At 36.9% G+C, this 18,521-nt stretch overlaps 2 protein-coding genes across 5 annotated transcripts; both read right to left on the bottom strand.

Moving 5' to 3' along the window:
* Positions 1 to 225: 225 nt before the first annotated feature.
* LOC127958772 (uncharacterized) lies at positions 226 to 8,932 on the bottom strand. Of its 4 annotated transcripts, XR_008154153.1 has the most exons (8): positions 8,595 to 8,931; positions 8,383 to 8,500; positions 8,213 to 8,304; positions 7,980 to 8,094; positions 7,389 to 7,661; positions 7,053 to 7,229; positions 4,696 to 4,762; positions 226 to 770 (listed from the first exon to the last, which is right to left on the bottom strand). XR_008154153.1 is itself a non-coding variant. In XM_052557745.1 (7 exons), exons 1-7 carry the CDS (start codon positions 8,724 to 8,726, stop codon positions 817 to 819), a joined length of 978 nt encoding a protein of 325 aa, XP_052413705.1. In that variant the 5' UTR covers positions 8,727 to 8,932; the 3' UTR covers positions 226 to 816. The 4 variants fall into 4 exon arrangements, 3 of the variants coding, with proteins under 3 accessions (XP_052413705.1, XP_052413704.1, XP_052413703.1); XM_052557745.1 differs by lacking the exon at positions 4,696 to 4,762 and having other exon boundaries at positions 226 to 887; positions 8,595 to 8,932; XM_052557744.1 differs by lacking the exons at positions 226 to 770; positions 4,696 to 4,762 and adding an exon at positions 6,134 to 6,421 and having other exon boundaries at positions 7,389 to 7,658; positions 8,595 to 8,932.
* Positions 8,792 to 12,879, bottom strand: LOC127957633 (uncharacterized). Its single transcript, XM_052556256.1, has 8 exons — positions 11,941 to 12,879; positions 11,034 to 11,114; positions 10,538 to 10,930; positions 10,176 to 10,277; positions 9,796 to 10,028; positions 9,493 to 9,671; positions 9,042 to 9,142; positions 8,792 to 8,940 (listed from the first exon to the last, which is right to left on the bottom strand). The coding sequence occupies exons 1-8, from the start codon at positions 12,188 to 12,190 to the stop codon at positions 8,792 to 8,794; spliced, it is 1,488 nt and encodes a 495-aa protein (XP_052412216.1). The 5' UTR covers positions 12,191 to 12,879.
* Positions 12,880 to 18,521: the final 5,642 nt, after the last annotated feature.

Raw genomic sequence — 18,521 nt, forward strand, 5'->3', positions numbered from 1 at the left:
TTTGTTAAAGAGTTACTAAATTGTATTCTGTGTCAAGTATTAAGTAAGTCATGATGGCAATGGCAGAAACTAGCAGTACCTCTGTCCTTACCTTATATTGATGATCGATTGTATACAGTTCAAGAGTAATGTGTCTTCTAAAATAATCTTAATGAAACGGGTTATGGCTTATTTTCTTGCATTGTTTTTCATTAAATGAAATTTATTTAACAGTACTGATGTTTCTAATACATCAGTGGGTGTACTGTAACTAATTAATGTGTGTAATAACTAATGAAGTTTAATAACTGCTTTTGTTCATTTCAGGTGCTGAAACTTGAGGCTGTCGGATACAAGCCAATTTTATTTATTGGGAAACAGGACAAAAGGGCTTCAAATAAGTGGGTGGCAGATATTATCACGCATCTGCACCCCACTCCTGTCACCAAAGTGTTTTTGGAGAAGATGCGGAGGGCTTATGAGTTTATCTTAACAAAAGGTAAGAGTAATGTTTTTGTTTAGAATACATGTATATTTCTTTGTTACTATGTACATATTAAATTTGTATTTTAGCAACCTCCACAGCCCAGCAGCCGGAGAGCGTCCCCGCGGAGCGGCCGGAGAGCGTCGCCGCGGAGCGGCCGGAGAGCCTCACCAAGCAGCCTGAAACTGTATTTCTTCTCAATCTTGTTCCTGTGCCTTGCTCGCTCTCTCCAACCTCTCTCTGTCCTCCTTCCTCTGCTACTTCTACAACTGTTCTTCCCTCACTTTCTTCCCCTCTTCCACCTCCACTGCGGCAGAGGAAAAGAAGGTTAAACACTTTTACCGCGTCAAACTCTACCACCCCTGTCTCTCCTCCATATCCATCTGCCTCTTCCATTTCCAAGCCTTTGAGTCAGGAGGTGCCACTGGTAAAGAACAGAAGAAAAGGTAACTTTTTGCATGGTACAACTTACTCCACACTATTCATAAAATTGCTCCCAGTCAAAGCTGACTTCATCATTGATAGCCAGTTCACAGTATTTTGTTATTTACATATTTATTTAGCTCTGTGTTAGTGGCCAATGTCCAAGGGCGTTGGGAAACCAATCCTGTACATTTTGCTTGATTGACAAAAACAGGAACAAATTCACTTTGACACGAATGGAAAAGACTGCATATCTCCTCACATGTGAATTTATAAATATGGGCTTGTGTGATTCAGCTATAAAGCATGATGGCATTCGTGGCTTAAAAAACTTGTCTTTTCATTATTTCAGGTTGTCAAAAATGTAGTAGGCAGAAGGTTTTCCTTTTTGATAAAATAACTGGGAAACAAATAAATGAGGTAAAATGTCTTATTAGGCCATGTGCTGGCCTTTCAAAGGTAATATCCAGTGATTGCTTAAACAGTTAAAGTTAAATTATTACTTGTGTTTGTTTGTGTTTGTGTAGGGGAAAGCTGAATTGAAAGTTCACTGGTTGCCTTGCACTGTGTGGTAAGTCATGTTTTATTTCCTAGTTAATTCCATTTCAATGCAATGGATTAGTCCATTCCATGACCCAATACAATCAAACACACCTGAACAAGATCATCAAGGTCTGAAAGGTTGCTAGAAAGCTACAGGCAGGTGAGTTTTTATGAGGGTTGGAGCTAAACTCTGCAGGACTGAGAGCTACAACAACCATCATGTTAACACAGCGCACACAACACCTCTTTAGCACTTTATTTCTCTCAACATTAGGACAGGAGAGCTGTCAGTCAATAAATGTGAAAAAGTAACTTAGATTTTTTTTGTTATAAGCTCCCAGATCTTGGCAGTAAATAATCCTCTGAGGTAGCCTGTAGAAAAACTGGTGTGAGGTCGATGGTCAGTACTCTGATTTAAATAGCGATGAGCTAGAGGCATTGGGAAGAGCTAGATCTGCAATCCTGAGGATCAGACAGAAAAAACAAATAAAGGGATTGGTGCGGGTGCCATTCACATAAAAAAAGAGTTATAGTATGTAAAGTGTGTTTGTGTGTGCGTTCTTGTATACATGGTTGTATACAAGGACACAAATGTGTGTAATGACATGGGTATTACAATATAAACATGGTTTATGAGGACACACTAAACAGTTTTTTTTATTAAAAAATGCTGACAGTTTCCTGTGATGGGTAGGTTTAAGCCAGGCACACACTTAAGGATTGTAAGGCTTGTTATGACTGTAATTTAATACTTACGACTGATCATGCCCAAGTGTGTCAAGTCATAGCCAGTTGCGTTTAGTCAGTGTTTACAGTCGCATTTAAATTACTTGTTAAATGTGCTTTAGTCAAAGAAAACTGTCTTTGTGTGTTGAACTCAGAATGTTTCAGCTAGTTTTTAAGTGTGTCCCTGGCTATAGAGGCAGAATATACAGTTTGCTAATGTAGAATATACAGTTTGTACAGTGTAAAAACATTACGCCTATAAAATGTCCCCACAATTCACAAAAACAAACCACTACCCTTATCCAGAGTTGGTAGAACTGCCAAATCTGCTTGGAACACAATATGATAACGTTGAAATTTCTAAACTTATTCTGCCTCTGCACGTCAGAAGTAGCCACTTTTCAACTAATCCAAGAGTGTTTTTTCTCCTAACAAATAGGAGATTTTCCTCAACCCACTAATATAACTTAATCCCTCAGTTTATCAGAAACAATTTGAAATCACTAAATTTTTAAGTACATTGCTTTCAGTGTACAAGAACTGTATGGAAAATTGTAATATTAAAAGTAACTAGTAACACTAGTAAATAAAGCTGCCAGACCTTGTACTTGAGAAAAAAGAGATGTAACGTTATAGAAGTATAAAACTGTGTAAAATGAAAATATGGCAGACATTAATCATAAACCTGACAGTGATCTTGATTTTTGCTCTGTGTTCTAATAACATTATGTGCACTTATGATGTTTTACAGTGGCAAAACCTGGGATGACACATGGGAGCCTGCGAGTGAATTCCAACACATTGTGCCAAAGTCCCCACATCCCAACCAGCTTTCAGCATGACAACATAGTCACCATAGACACCTGGACTCATCAAGCACCCTTCAATGCAGTTCATTTTTGAGTGTTTTTTCTTGCTGTTTGTTCTTCAGTAAAGTTTTTGCACAGTACCCAGTCTCTTTTAGTGTTTAGTCTCTTACAGTTGTCTTTTTAAAAAACTTTTTGCATTGGTCTTGAACTGCTTAACAGTGTACCTTGCGAGATCTTAAGTTTCTTGTCCATGAGCATAAGCTCATAAATACCAAATAATACTCCAAAAGCTACTAAATTGTCACTCAAGTTTTGTAGTCATGTTTGAAGTGTTTGATTACAATAATAGATATGAATTACTTTATTATTTATAGTCATAATTGTAATTGCCAATTTATTATAAGTTTCCTTGCATTTAGTCTAGTTTTTTTTTTTTTTTTGGGGGGGGGGGGGTGCTTCTTTAAAGGGAAGAAAATAATATGTTTCCTGATGGCAGACTTGCATCTCCTGGTTTGTAAAAAAAAAGAGAGGTAGGCTTTAAAAAGTTTTTTATTTAAAGCCTGTTGGGTCACATACCTGCAAATGTTACATAAGTATTTTATGTTTAATAGATTAACATACCTCTTATAAAAATTACTGCATGCTAGAATAACTATGACAGTAATTTTCATTTTGTAATAAAAAATTAAATATTTTGATATATTGAATTATTTAATTCACATACAGTGCACAGCTGCAAAAATTATTTAATATTAGTTACCCTCTGCTTCATGCTATGGAAACCAATGGACTTGGAAAAAATGTTTCACTGTAATCTGTTTCAGTGAAATTTATATTTATATATAAATTATATAATAATTATTTTTAATATTCTTCTACATAGTAAAGAAACAAAAGGGCCCTGTAGACCTGCCAATCACACGTAATTCCATGATACCCGCAAGTCAACTCGACGAGAAAGACTAGAACGGAATGGGATATAGCTACGGCAACTGGACATGCGCACATCAATATTGCGTCATTTAATATTTATTTAATTAATTTAATAACTGTATTTGCAGTATTGTAATGGTAAGTTTAGGGTTGGGGTAGGGGTTGGTGTTAATAAAACACAATTTGATAAGTAACAAGTTTATTTCACCGTTATTTACCCTGAAACGTTGCATCACTTCCGGCCGTAGCTGTACTGTAATTACCATATATGGACAAGTATGACGTGACACAGCTCTAACAGGACACGCTGTGATTGGAGTAACTTTAAGGCCAAAATAAAAAGCGATTAATGTTGCAAACTATGTTTTGATATCTTTATTACGTAAGTCATACTGTCATTTATCAATGAGGTATTGCTATGTTAAAAGAAATTACCCTTTTACAGAGATCCTAAACCTAACCCTAGTGTAATTTCAATGAACTACAATTTACTGCGCCATTGTTTTCCGTTCCATTGATAGAATTACAGAGGCGTATGGGTAATGCAGTTTAAAAACATTTAGTAATTAAATTAAATAAATACAATCTTTAATGAGCAAAGGGGCATCAGAATATGTTCAGTGTATAAACCTCTATGACATATTTGAGAGTCAGAATGAAATTTGGTATTGTACTGTGAGCACTTTTTAAAATGCTTTTATAACGCTTTTCCATGCATGTCAGAAATCTCTGTTCAACATCATTTAGTAAACATAGCATAAATAGTTTTTCTACCAATTTTCTCTTCGATATGCTTACCAGATTTTGAGTTACAGCCATTTGAAATGTGCATTTTTTGGCTCTTCCAGGGGGCGCTACCGGGTCCCTGGGGGAGGTAAGACAGTAAAAATTACACAGATATGCTCTCTTCATTATGAACAACAAACTGTTGATTCACATTTATATCTGAATATTGTATTCTTTTCCCCATTTTCTATATTTACATCATGCTTGTGTTATGTTTTGCTGATATTGTGAGACTCTGAATACAGTAACATAGGCACAGGATGGTGCACAATAAAAAGAATCAGGGTATAAAAGACAACAATAGTTCATTATTGTCTCAAATTCCATTAATATGACTAAAAATGTGTATGTAAAAGAAGCATGGTAAGTAATTACAGTTGTTTTATTTTATTTTTTTTCAAAATCATGAAATTTAACAAACTCATAAGATGATATAGTGCATTTTTTATTTCCAAAACAATTAACAAAATGTACTATACAATACACCATGTAAATCATTTTATTGTAGACTACAAAATAGAATAAAGATACTTTATAAAATAGTATAAAGACAAATTGGATTCATTAGAAATAAAAAGAGACTTAAAAAGTGCTATCATCATGCTGTTTATCAGGTCACAGCTGATGAAGCTACACAAGTGGTGAAATGTTTTGAGCACCACAAAATCAAATCAGTTGACTCCAATACTTTTACTAGATGACACATAAGCAGATGTAATATTAAACTGGGAAATAATGATTCCTCCTTATCATAATGCTTTTCTTCCTCATAATTAGCTTCTTCTGTCTCTAAAAAGGTTTCAGTTGTTATATTTGAAATACACTCTACACTTCCACAGCCACAAGCTGTGTTCTAATATTTCATTCCCCCTGTGAATCATATAACCTTAGATTATTATTACTCATGCAAGATTATTATTCATTATTTTGTACACAACGTTCACTAATGATTATTTTCATTAATTAATCTGCTATTTATTTCTCAACAAATGAAGAGTTTGGTTTGTGAGCAAGTATGAAAATGAGAAAAACAGACACAATTACACAAAACCCCAAAAAGATGCATTGATAAAAGCTGTGAACAGTTCAAACCTCAAATAAAAAAAAATACATGCTGGAACCATTAAATGTTTTTGCGTGAAAATTATTTGGCAATTCATTTTCTGCCAATCAACTAATTGTACTGTTGAGAAGTTTCTTTTGCAACAAAATGTCATTTAAAAGCTCTCCATGTGCTGTCAAGTGCATTTTTTCTCTCTCTGAATTGCAGTGGAGTATAAGTAAAGTTTGGATGAGAAGAAACTCTTACCTCAAATCTCTAAGTACCATACAATACTTCAATTAATGCACTTAATTTCCACCACATACTGGTTCTAGAGGCATGCATGCACACATTTCTATGTATGTGAAAGAAGAGGCAACACTTTTGGTTCCATTTATAAAGGTGATGAAAAGCAGATTTTATTACATTCTTTATATACAGATTTAAGGTCATTGTCCAGAACGATAAAAAGGTGTCACAGTCTTGTGGATTACAGTCCGTCATCAGACATTTCACAGTCACTGTCATACTCATCAGCTGAAGCACTGTACAAAAAGTTGATGTTGCCTTCTCCAGACAAAACTTGCAGGTAACAGTCTCTTGCTTGCACCTTCATTTCTCTGACTTTATGTTGCTTTCTCAGGATGATGCTTTGCAGACCTTTCAAACCCTCTTCACTTAAGCAACATGGTGAATCTTAAAAGAGGAACAAAATAACATTAAGCATGCTTTAGAAACTTTATAAACATACATCATAGTTATGTATATTTATTAGGGCTGCCCCAAAAAGTCAACGAATTGTTAGTCAGTCAGAATGACCATAGTTGGACAAATAATTGTTTTTCCTGCAAACAACACAACCAAACATAGCCATAGGTCTTGGTAATAATCAGACAGTCACGGACAGCTATTATGGATTAAACGGCTGGTCCTCATTTTCACTAGATAGTAAATGTCATGAAGGAAATTCAAAGTTTGAGCATTGCGAGGGCATCAAGGACAAGAAAGCATCATTCTCTAATTTCAGCTACCAGTTGGAGTGGAGTGGAGAATTAGGCCAAGTGTAATGACTTATAGAGCTAAAAGCCACTTATCGTTCAATAATATATATATATATATATATATTATTTTTAATTACTAGGCTACTTACTTTAATGATTAGAGAGGACATGTCCTATATGTAGTTATGGGAATATGCACTTTAGTAGATTTTAGTTAACAGATCACTCTTACTAACTGTATAATAAAAATATTCTGAGAGTTGGAAATCTATGGTCATAGCAACCCTAAATGTTTATGCCATTTTTTGTACAAATACAATACATACTTCTCATTGTCTCACTGGCAAACATGTGGGACAGCTCTCTGAGGGTATCAGCACGAGTTGAAAGAGATTTCCAGTGGTGGTCCATCTCTGCCACAAGAATCTTCAGCTCCTCCTCAAGTCTTCTTACTGACATGATGATGTCAAACGCTCTTCTTTTTGTCCTTAGATCGACAGAGTCTGGAATGCATTTATGAGAAAGACTTAATTCATATGTATCAAACATCAACCTTTAAAGAATCACAGAAAAAAGTCACAGAATGACATTTGAAGCATTGTGGGTAATGTGTCATAATGTATCAGATTTGTCAGAAGCAGTCAACAGACTAGTGTACACACCACTGTGTGGTAGCTGCCATGGCCAAGCTGTCTCACCAGACAGAATGGTTTCCATGCAAAGACTTTCTGTGCTTGGAACCATTCTGTTGTATTTCTCCACAACAGATGTCAGGATGCCCTTCTCCTCCCTGATCTTGCGGCGGATTCTGGCACGACCTTTGTTCCCATCGGTATCTTTGTAGAGCCGATGGGAACGTCTCTTGATACTCGCTACCAGGACCTCAATTCTGCTGGCCAAGCCATCAGCATCATTTGTGGTTGTTACTCTTGCTGCTGAGAAGAAATAGGTAGTTTGCAGTTTAAATTAAACTTTTGAAACCACATGTACTGTATGTTGTTTGATTATATACATATAATGACTGTCTCTTTGATAGTTATATTAGCATGTGTTATTTGCCATCAAACATTGAAACAAGATCTGAATGTGATGTTTATGTAAATTAGCTGTTTGTAATTAACACTATGACGAGTGGGGTAAGGCTGATAACTGTGGGAGTGATGGGGTGTCTGTGATTCTGAACTTGAAAAATTAGTTTACCTAAATGTTTTAAATATTCTGAACTTGAGGTTTAACAGTAATCATTTCCTCACCGCCTGCCCACTCCTTTACATCACTGACCCAGTCTTCCAGTTGGCTCTCTGTCACTGCCAATTGGGCTTTCAAGGACTCTAGGTTTTGTAACTGGCTTTGCAGAGCTTTTCTGGTCTACAATGACAAGCAATCACAGAACCAAGAAACAAGAACCAAATGTTCAATGCACAGCTTCATACACTGCAAACACACAATACTGACCATGTAAAACCAATTCTACAGTTGTCATTACCTTCTGATATCGGCGAGTCAGTGAAACTGCCAAATTTCGGAACTTTTGCTGATTCCATCGCATGGCCATGAGAGTCAGCATGTCTGTGCGTCCTGCAAACACAAAAGATATGATGCATAAAATATGTTATTATGTGATTATGTAACTAGAGCACTATGTGGTCATCTTACCTGCTTTTGACATATGTTTTGTTGTCACTGCAATCCTAGAGAGGAAGGCATTGCACTGTTCCACCTCCTCCCCTAGTGTTAGTCCAGCCCCATCCTGATACGACCCGCTCCATTTCACCTGAGTAAGAAAACATAAATAAACAAAGAACAAGATGTTTGCTGATGTTTGGTTTAAGATAATGTGGTTCTGTCACATAGCAACATTTTCTTACCTCACATTTAAAATAATGGGCTTTGGCATGAAATACCGAAAGGAATGGTCTCATGTTAAGGAGGTGCCGGAGCTCTGGGCAGCTTTTTGTAACTCTTTGCAGGTAGGGCCAATATTTGCAGGTCACATCCATACAAAAAAAAAGTGACTTGCCTACTGGCCAAGTTTTCTTGAAGGTACAGGGGATAGGCAAAAATTTCACCCCTGTACATATTTAATGCACAGAGAAGCACTCCGTGCCGACAAACCGTAACCTCCAATCCCTCTTCGTCTACCTTGCTGGCAGATCTTTGTGAGGTCTCTCTGGCTGCTGACCACTCCCCTCCACAAACACCTCTCCCACTGACCTACAACATGGATAATGGTCAATGAAAACAAGACTCTTCTAAACAAACTCTTCAGTAAGAGGTTACTGTAGTATTGTAGTTTTATTTATCATCATATATACTTTTTAAATGTTTGGTTGTGCTGTGAATGTTGTCCACAAATCTTGTAACATCTTCATCTTTGGCTATAAAGATGCCTTCAAAGATGGCCTGTTCCTCAGATCTAAAAAAACAACAACAACAAAAACAACAACAAAGATACAAAACAGTTTATGATAACTTATTAGAGTTGTCATAAGTACCAACTTCAGTACCAGTCTGAAATTTAAAAAACGTAATGCTTTGAGCGCTGTTGAGCGGATTCATAAACACCTCTGATTGGCCATTGTGTTCACACACTCATTGGATATGTCTGAGAATGGCTTTAAATGATCAGCGCTAAAAGTATCAATTTTTATAAGTCAGTATTTTCGACAACTCTATAACTTATAATGTAAGATTACTTAGTGCATAATAAAGAGCCATGTTATCTTATTAATATGTAAGAACACTGTGACACACAGTTTGAAGTACCTAGCAGCATTCTTAAAACGGTAATGCTTGCGGTTTCCATCTACGGAAACGGCGAGCATATTTGGGGAGCATGCAGGGCAGATGAAGGGCTCTTCCTTGCATATACTGTCCACCTCAAATCGCACAGCCTCCCACTCAAAAAAACTTTTCTGAAAACTGTCTGCAGAGATCTTGCCAGTCTATTAAAAATAAAGAAACCAAAAGCTTATAAATGTACAACGAATACATTAACATCAAACAGGTTTTCAGCCCACAATTCGAATACATTAATGATACTGCAGGATTTATACATTCAATACTCACACGACCAAAGCGAACAGTTCGCTGATCCAGCATTCTTAAAAATGCTTGACAGGACAGTCCTGGTGCCACCATCTTCATTTCCTCAAATGAGAAAAATATATCGGTAGTATAAATTGTGGCAAACTGAAGAATTGCCGGCCAGTAGTCACTGCTGTTAAGGTCGGCCACTGCAGCAGTCCAAGTGGCTTGGCATGCCTCACAAAATAACTCGGGCATGCTTAGATCATATCGTCCTGGAAAAATCAAAAACACATCCACTGTAATGCAATCCTTTGCTGGGTCAGTCAGGGTTTGGGTTCTTAATATAATATATACATTACTTTGTATACTTCATAAGATGCTTATCAAACAGGACAAAATGAAGTTCTTCACATTCTTACCATTCATTGTGACCACAGCAACAGTCTTTCCTGGACTGACCCTCAATGACTCTGGTGAACAACCACAGATTTTGTCAGGCATTTCCACAGGTACAAGCCGCACTGAAAAAGATCACACAGTACATGTGAATTAACATAATTTGTATTGACTGAGTAATATAAGATTGTAATGGATCAATGTTATTGAAGCACATTGCTGAAAAAGAACACAAGATATGCTCAAAAAGCCGATTGACACAGGGTATCTACATAAATTCAAGCTCAATCAAAAAGAGAAAAAAGTGATCATTTAAAAAATAAAACTTATGAGCTTAACTATTCTGAAAATGAAATATGTTGTACAAACACAAACCAAAACTTACCACATTGGGAAAGAGCCTTATCGACCACGACAGTTGTTGGAGGCAATGGCTGGAAGAAGCCAGCAGTCATGGCATCTCTATTGTGGAGGACATGTCTGGTGTGCATGCTGATGTCACATTCAGCACAGAAGAAGGGGTGTGGTCGACAGTCACTGCACCGGATAACTGCTGGACTGCTCCAACACTGCTGGCAGATGTGTGTTGCCACACTTTCTTTTGCTGCAGCCGTGTTTACCAGACGGGGTCTCTCTGCCCTCCACCTCTCTGAAAAGAGACTCTGACGAATGCCCCAGTTCGAAGATGCCAGAAGAGGATCTCTTGGGGTTCCAAGAGGTGATGCCTCATCACCTGAGGAATCCCTCAGTGAGTGCTGGAGATCTTGTAGAAAACACTCTGTTAAAATAGCAAATTTAAAAATACAAACATTTATTAACATTCTAACCCACTGTCAGATATAAATGGAAACAATGAAAATGGTGTACAATGAAGTACACACCAACAGTCTCTGGAGCAAAGGCCACCTCACAGTTAGTGTCAGGAGCATTGAAGGTAGGATCAGTGTTCTGAATGTGATCAGCTGTAGAGGATAAAAACAACACAAATCAACATTTACATATATTATTCAAATTTACAACTGAAATTACCAGACTTAAATGGCACAAGCTCACTGTTTAGTGGGATAGTTCACCCAACATTTTTAATTCTGTCATCATTTACTCACCCTTAAAGAGTTCTAAACCTGTATTAATTTCTTTGGTCAGCTGAACAAAAAGGAAGATATTTTGAAGATTGTATGTAACCAAACAGTTGGTGGACCCCACTGACTTCCATAGTATTTCTTTCTCCATACTAAGGAAGTCACCGGTGTCCCACAACTGTTTGGTTACCCATATTCATCAAAATATATTCCTTTTGTGTTCAGCAGAACAAATAAATGAATTCAGGTTTGAAACAATTTGAGGGTGAATAAATTACGAAAAGACCAGTAATAACCAATAACCAAGACCAATAACTTGCAAGCGATTTATTATGATGGTAACCAGGCAGGCACATTTTACTGCATAACCATAATATTGACAAGATTTCCTAAAATGTCATAACAGCCCAAAAATAAACATTTTTTTATGTGCTAATTTTGTAGTTCATACTGCTTTACAAAAATATTTAATATTAACATTAATGCCCCACTTTCACTTAATTTTTCACTTTCACTTAAGACTATTGACATCTTTAATAAATCTACTTTTTATGTCAGAAATCAAATCACTAGTTCTGGTTTGATTGTTTCCCTGAAATATCAAGCTAAACATGTATTCCTTCATTTTCTTAATTGCTTTATTACAAAATTAAGGTCCTAAACAATGTGATTTCTCAAAAAATCTTAAATGAAAAACAATACTGACCCTTTTTTGACTGATCCCTGCTTGATCTCGGCCTTGCATAGACAATATTTCCATGCACGTCTCTTTTTCTCCAGTGCACCTTTGGTTGCCTTGGCTCAGGTGTCTTTGATGGTGCTGCTGCCGCCTCCTCTTCTTGCAGCTCACCAAGAAAGTCATCAAGACTTTGGAGCTCATCCTTCAGTTCTTGATGATCAACCAAGTTATCCAAGACCATTAGATTTTCTTGGATTTCTGAATCACTCATGGACATAGTGATGGACAGAAAAACAAACAGACAGAAAGACTCACAACAAAGAGATGGACAAATAAATAAATATACAGGGAGGGGGGACAAAGAGAGACAAAGAGAGGAGAGGGGAGCGAGAAAGAGAGCTGAAGAGAGTACAGGTGATGGGTAAAGGTGAACAAGACGAACGTGACTCTTAAAAGTGCCTTTGTTATTTATTTGTGTGTGTGTGTGTGTGTGTGTATGTGGTGGAGTGTTAGAATAAAGATAATTTTTGCTGGCAAATTTGAGGGACCTAATGATAAAGAAAAAACATACAAACAGACAAACAAAACAAAAAAAACAGAATTTAACATTTTACACAAGTATTCTCTTCACCTGTGTTGTCAGATTGGGCTTGAATGTATGTAAAATTGATTTTATTAATTGTTAATTGATTGTGATTGTTAATAATGTAAGTTTTGCTCTATTTCGCCAACAAAAATAGTTCCAAACAAAACCACAGCAGAACTCACTGTAAAAAAGTACATGAATCAATCAATAACTTATGACAACATCATTTATTATTACATTAATTATACACATGGTTTTATTCTATAGTGAGAAATTGTGCTGAGACACAAAACTGTTGTTGTTATGAATTTGTTTCTACTGATTATTATAGATAATATTTAGGCATTTATTATCAAATTATCCGTGGATTTTAAACAATTACTGGCCTGACCATTTATAACGTTAGCTAAAATGGCTTAATAGTTTGAGCTATATAAAATAGGTAACTGGAAACACATCAGTACTGAAAATCTTGTATTCCCCATGATTGCACCTTCATGATTATATGCGAAAAAAATTTTACTTTGAATTTAATTAGCTAACTTTGCTAGCCTACTGCACATGTGGTGCAGCAAGTAATTTAAATATATATATATTTAATTTTCTATCATTAACCGTCCTAATAAATTGCTGCCTTACACGTCTTAAAGTTCTAAACACAACTTGTCCTGATTCTACAGTTTTATTGTGTAAATTTAAGAATAGTCTCGATCTCTATTAATTAATTTCTACTTACCGAGTGGAAAGGGAAAAACGCAATGAACTAGAGTTGTGACGTTCGCGAACGAACCGATTCTTTTGAACGGCTCATAAACATGAACGATGGGAGCCGAGTCGCGACTGGAGAGGAGCCGTTCTTTCTATCGTTCTTTTTTCCTATGCGTGTTCATACAAATGAGCTCCTCCAGGAGACAGAACAGTTATAGGGGGAGGGGCGCACCCAGCGCAGGCCAACCCTTTATAGCGTGATGATATTAGTTATTAGTTGTGCATGCATTTACATTGCATTTTGTGTTCATTTAAAACTTATTTTAAAATCATTAAAAATGTTCTTTTGTGATACTGTACTTGTATAGAAATTTTTCACTAAAAGCTGTTTTCCACAGACATTCATTGCAGCCCACTTTGTTATTGTTCATTGACTTGAAGGGGCTGATGTCCTATTTGCAAAGTTTACAGTAGTAATAGTATGTAGTATGTAGACATTTCCATTTTATTTATTCTAATTTTATCTACTTTAAAAAAAAAAAAAGTTTTCTATCAAAATGTTCTTGTGTGATAACAATGTTCTTGTGTGGAAGTGTTTGTAGTAAAAGCTGTTTTGCACAGAAATTCATTGCAGCCGGCTTCGTTTTTTATGTTTATTTGTGAGTAGGTATTGTATGAATAACATAAGTCAACGTAGTTTTACACACACACACACACACACACACACTTTGTACTAAAGGTAAATCAAAATAATGATGTCACTGTCTAAGCAGAGGGATTTGTGCAACCCTATGGAATATAGTCGACACATGAGAAAAGAGGTAACAATCAATATTTCAGAATAATTCAAACTCAGATATTGGTGTGTGATATCTGAGCTTTAATTATTTGACTACAAATCTCACCTCATAATACCTCCCAGTGATTATTTCCAGGATAAACTGAGATGCTCCCAAGCTGGCTTCTTAAAACTGACTAAATATTTAAAAAGAGCCAAAAGAGCCATTCTTTTGAACGGCTCTTTGAAAGGAACGGATCGCGAAGATCCGGATCCCCTCAAAGAGCCATAAATCCCATCACTACAATGAACCTCGGGATCACGATCGCGCCATACAATGACGTCAGAGTTATTAATTTAGAGGATATTTAATAAATAAATAAATAAACAAGACATTGATTAATCGAACACAAGCATATGTGCATTTATTTATCAATACCAGACTCCTATAAAAATAAAAATAAACATTATCCAGCATGCATCACCTATAATTAGTCACTTACCCTGTGACCTGGCAGAAAACGCTTAAACTGCTTACTGCACGCACCGCAGAGCGTTGTTAAACTCACCGCTGAATAGTGTTTTACCTGCAGTTGAGCGTTGTTTTAGTTAAACTCACATCTGGAGGCTATTCTACCTGCAGTAGAGCGTTGTTAAACTCATCTCTGAATAGTGTTTTACCTGCAGTTGATCGTTGTTTTGGTTAAACTCACATCTGGATGCTGTTCTACCTGCAGTAGAGCGTTGTTAAACTCACCGCTGAATAGTGTTTTACCTGCAGTTGATCGTTGTTTTGGTTAAACTCACATCTGGATGCTGTTCTACCTGCAGTAGAGCGTTGTTAAACTCACCGCTGAATAGTGTTTTACCTGCAGTTGATCGTTGTTTTGGTTAAACTCACATCTGGAGGCTATTCTACCTGCAGTAGAGCGTTGTTAAACTCACCGCTGAATGCTGTTAAACAGCACGACGAACGCTCCCCCAATTTCTCAGAGGGCGCTTTGATATCAGACTGCGAGGGATTTCTTAACATTAAAACCTAGTTGTGTGGCCAGATAAAGATGATATGGGGGACACCATTTAACCAGCCTCAGCATAGATCATTTATTGTAGCCTATTCCTATCTGTTCGTATTTATTGTAGTCTAGATCCATCCACAGCGAACTTTTTTTTTTTTTTTTCATCCACAGCAAACAAAGGGCTGCCAACACGGTCTCACTCCCAACTCGTCACATATGGACGCTTGGTCAGGACCCCTTGGCGTCACATTTTAACGCACTGGGTATCCCTTTGGCGTTATTTTTCAACGAGCAGGGCAGTCCAATTGACTTCTATGGAACCCTGAACCCGAGCCTGAGGCGCCGAAATTTGACGTTTTGGGTAAGCACGCGCAGCCCCAACACGGTCTCACTCCCAACTCGTCACATATGGACGCTTGGTCAGGACCCCTTGGCGTCACATTTTAACGCACTGGGTATCCCTTTGGCGTTATTTTTCAACGAGCAGGGCAGTCCAATTGACTTCTATGGAACCCTGAACCCGAGCCTGAGGCGCCGAAATTTGACGTTTTGGGTAAGCACGCGCAGCCCTTTGTTTGCTGTGGATGAAAAAAAAAAAAAAAAAAGTTCGCTGTGGATGGATCTAGACTACAATAAATACGAATAGATAGGAATAGGCTACAATAAATGATCTATGCTGAGGCTGGTTAAATGGTGTCCCCCATATCATCTTTATCTGGCCACACAACTAGGTTTTAATGTTAAGAAATCCCTCGCAGTCTGATATCAAAGCGCCCTCTGAGAAATTGGGGGAGCGTTCGTCGTGCTGTTTAACAGCATTCAGCGGTGAGTTTAACAACGCTCTACTGCAGGTAGAACAGCATCCAGATGTGAGTTTAACCAAAACAACGATCAACTGCAGGTAAAACACTATTCAGAGATGAGTTTAACAACGCTCTACTGCAGGTAGAATAGCCTCCAGATGTGAGTTTAACCAAAACAACGATCAACTGCAGGTAAAACACTATTCAGCGGTGAGTTTAACAACGCTCTACTGCAGGTAGAATAGCCTCCAGATGTGAGTTTAACCAAAACAACGATCAACTGCAGGTAAAACACTATTCAGAGGTGAGTTTAACAACGCTCTACTGCAGGTAGAATAGCCTCCAGATGTGAGTTTAACCAAAACAACGATCAACTGCAGGTAAAACACTATTCAGCGGTGAGTTTAACAACGCTCTACTGCAGGTAGAACAGCATCCAGATGTGAGTTTAACCAAAACAACGATCAACTGCAGGTAAAACACTATTCAGCGGTGAGTTTAACAACGCTCTACTGCAGGTAGAACAGCATCCAGATGTGAGTTTAACCAAAACAACGATCAACTGCAGGTAAAACACTATTCAGAGATGAGTTTAACAACGCTCTACTGCAGGTAGAATAGCCTCCAGATGTGAGTTTAACCAAAACAACGATCAACTGCAGGTAAAACACTATTCAGCGGTGAGTTTAACAACGCTCTGCGGTGCGTGCAGTAAGCAGTTTAAGCGTTTTCTGCCAGGTCACAGGGTAAGTGACTAATTATAGGTGATGCATGCTGGATAATGTTTATTTTTATTTTTATAGGAGTCTGGTATTGATAAATAAATGCACATATGCTTGTGTTCGATTAATCAATGTCTTGTTTATTTATTTATTTATTAAATATCCTCTAAATTAATAACTCTGACGTCATTGTATGGCGCGATCGTGATCCCGAGGTTCATTGCGTTTTTCCCTTTCCACTCGGTAAGTAGAAATTAATTAATAGAGATCGAGACTATTCTTAAATTTACACAATAAAACTGTAGAATCAGGACAAGTTGTGTTTAGAACTTTAAGACGTGTAAGGCAGCAATTTATTAGGACGGTTAATGATAGAAAATTAAATATATATATATTTAAATTACTTGCTGCACCACATGTGCAGTAGGCTAGCAAAGTTAGCTAATTAAATTCAAAGTTAATTTTTTTTCGCATATAATCATGAAGGTGCAATCATGGGGAATACAAGATTTTCAGTACTGATTTGTTTCCAGTTACCTATTTTATATAGCTCAAACTATTAAGCCATTTTAGCTAACATTATAAATGGTCAGGCCAGTAATTGTTTAAAATCCACGGATAATTTGATAATAAATGCCTAAATATTATCTATAATAATCAGTAGAAACAAATTCATAACAACAACAGTTTTGTGTCTCAGCACAATTTCTCACTATAAAATAAATAATTTAAATGTTCGTTCAGAGGTTATATAGGAGGCTATGTTGAACATTGCAATTTTTCTATTTCTTTCTTTTGTATTAAAATAACAAAATTCCACCTTCCCAAGCTCATTTATTCACACATGGTGCAACCCAAAATCAACCAAATGGGTGGAAAAACTCTTAAATCTGGTAACATTAATGAAGAATACTGGTGTAAAGTGTAAGGCATAGGTGTCAAACTCAATTCCCGGAGGGTCGCAGCCCTGTAGAGTTTAGTTCCAACCCTAATTAAATGCACCTTACTCAGCTAATCGAGTCCTTAAGGTTTATTTGAAAGTTAAAGGTATGTTTCCTGGAGCAGGGCTGAGCCCCTTCAGGAACTGAGTTTGACACCTCTGGTGTAAGGTGTTCAATTATTAATATATTTTTTTTCTCTCTCATCAGGTCTTTCAAATTTGCCTGCTCTTTATTCCAAACCTCGACCACACATACAGACAAACACACTCACTCACTCACTCACTCACTCACACACAATAAAGGCACTTTTAAGAGCCACGTCCGTCCTGTTTACCTGTCTGTTCTGTAGTTTACTTGTCACTCTCTTTTTAGCTCTCTCTATATCTTTATCTCTATTTTCATCTTTATTTGTTTTATTTGACCATCCTTCCAGTTCTCTTAATAGTTCCTAAAAATCCTCTTTATCGTAACAGTTTGTCCATCTGTTGTTTGTTTTTGTGTATATTTCTTGTCTAGTCATGACAAGGCCCAAATTCAGGCCCTGCCCTTCTTGCCAGACTCCCAATCAGGCAAGCAGGAAAACTTGTCATGTCTGCTTTGGAAGCCTGTCCACCAAAAACTAAATAAAAGAAAAAGTGGCATCACTGGATAGCCAGTGGGGGAAATCTGTCCTTAAAAGCAGAAATGCTGGGCGTATAATTGATTCTGCCCGTATTGCAGTAAGTTAAAAAGTTCATATTTCATACATTATTGTGAAGTGAAACCGAAAGGCCATGTTTTTGACATACTAAATATCATACTAATATGATCTGGCCTTTACAAACATATTTACATACATCTTATTTCATACATGGAAGAAGCCATCTTTACTTATACATTTTGTTAAAGAGTTACTAAATTGTATTCTGTGTCAAGTATTAAGTAAGTCATGATGGCAATGGCAGAAACTAGCAGTACCTCTGTCCTTACCTTATATTGATGATCGATTGTATACAGTTCAAGAGTAATGTGTCTTCTAAAATAATCTTAATGAAACGGGTTATGGCTTATT

Source organism: Carassius gibelio, chromosome B5, assembly GCF_023724105.1.
Source record: "Carassius gibelio isolate Cgi1373 ecotype wild population from Czech Republic chromosome B5, carGib1.2-hapl.c, whole genome shotgun sequence".
Taxonomy (NCBI): Eukaryota; Metazoa; Chordata; class Actinopteri; order Cypriniformes; family Cyprinidae; genus Carassius; species Carassius gibelio.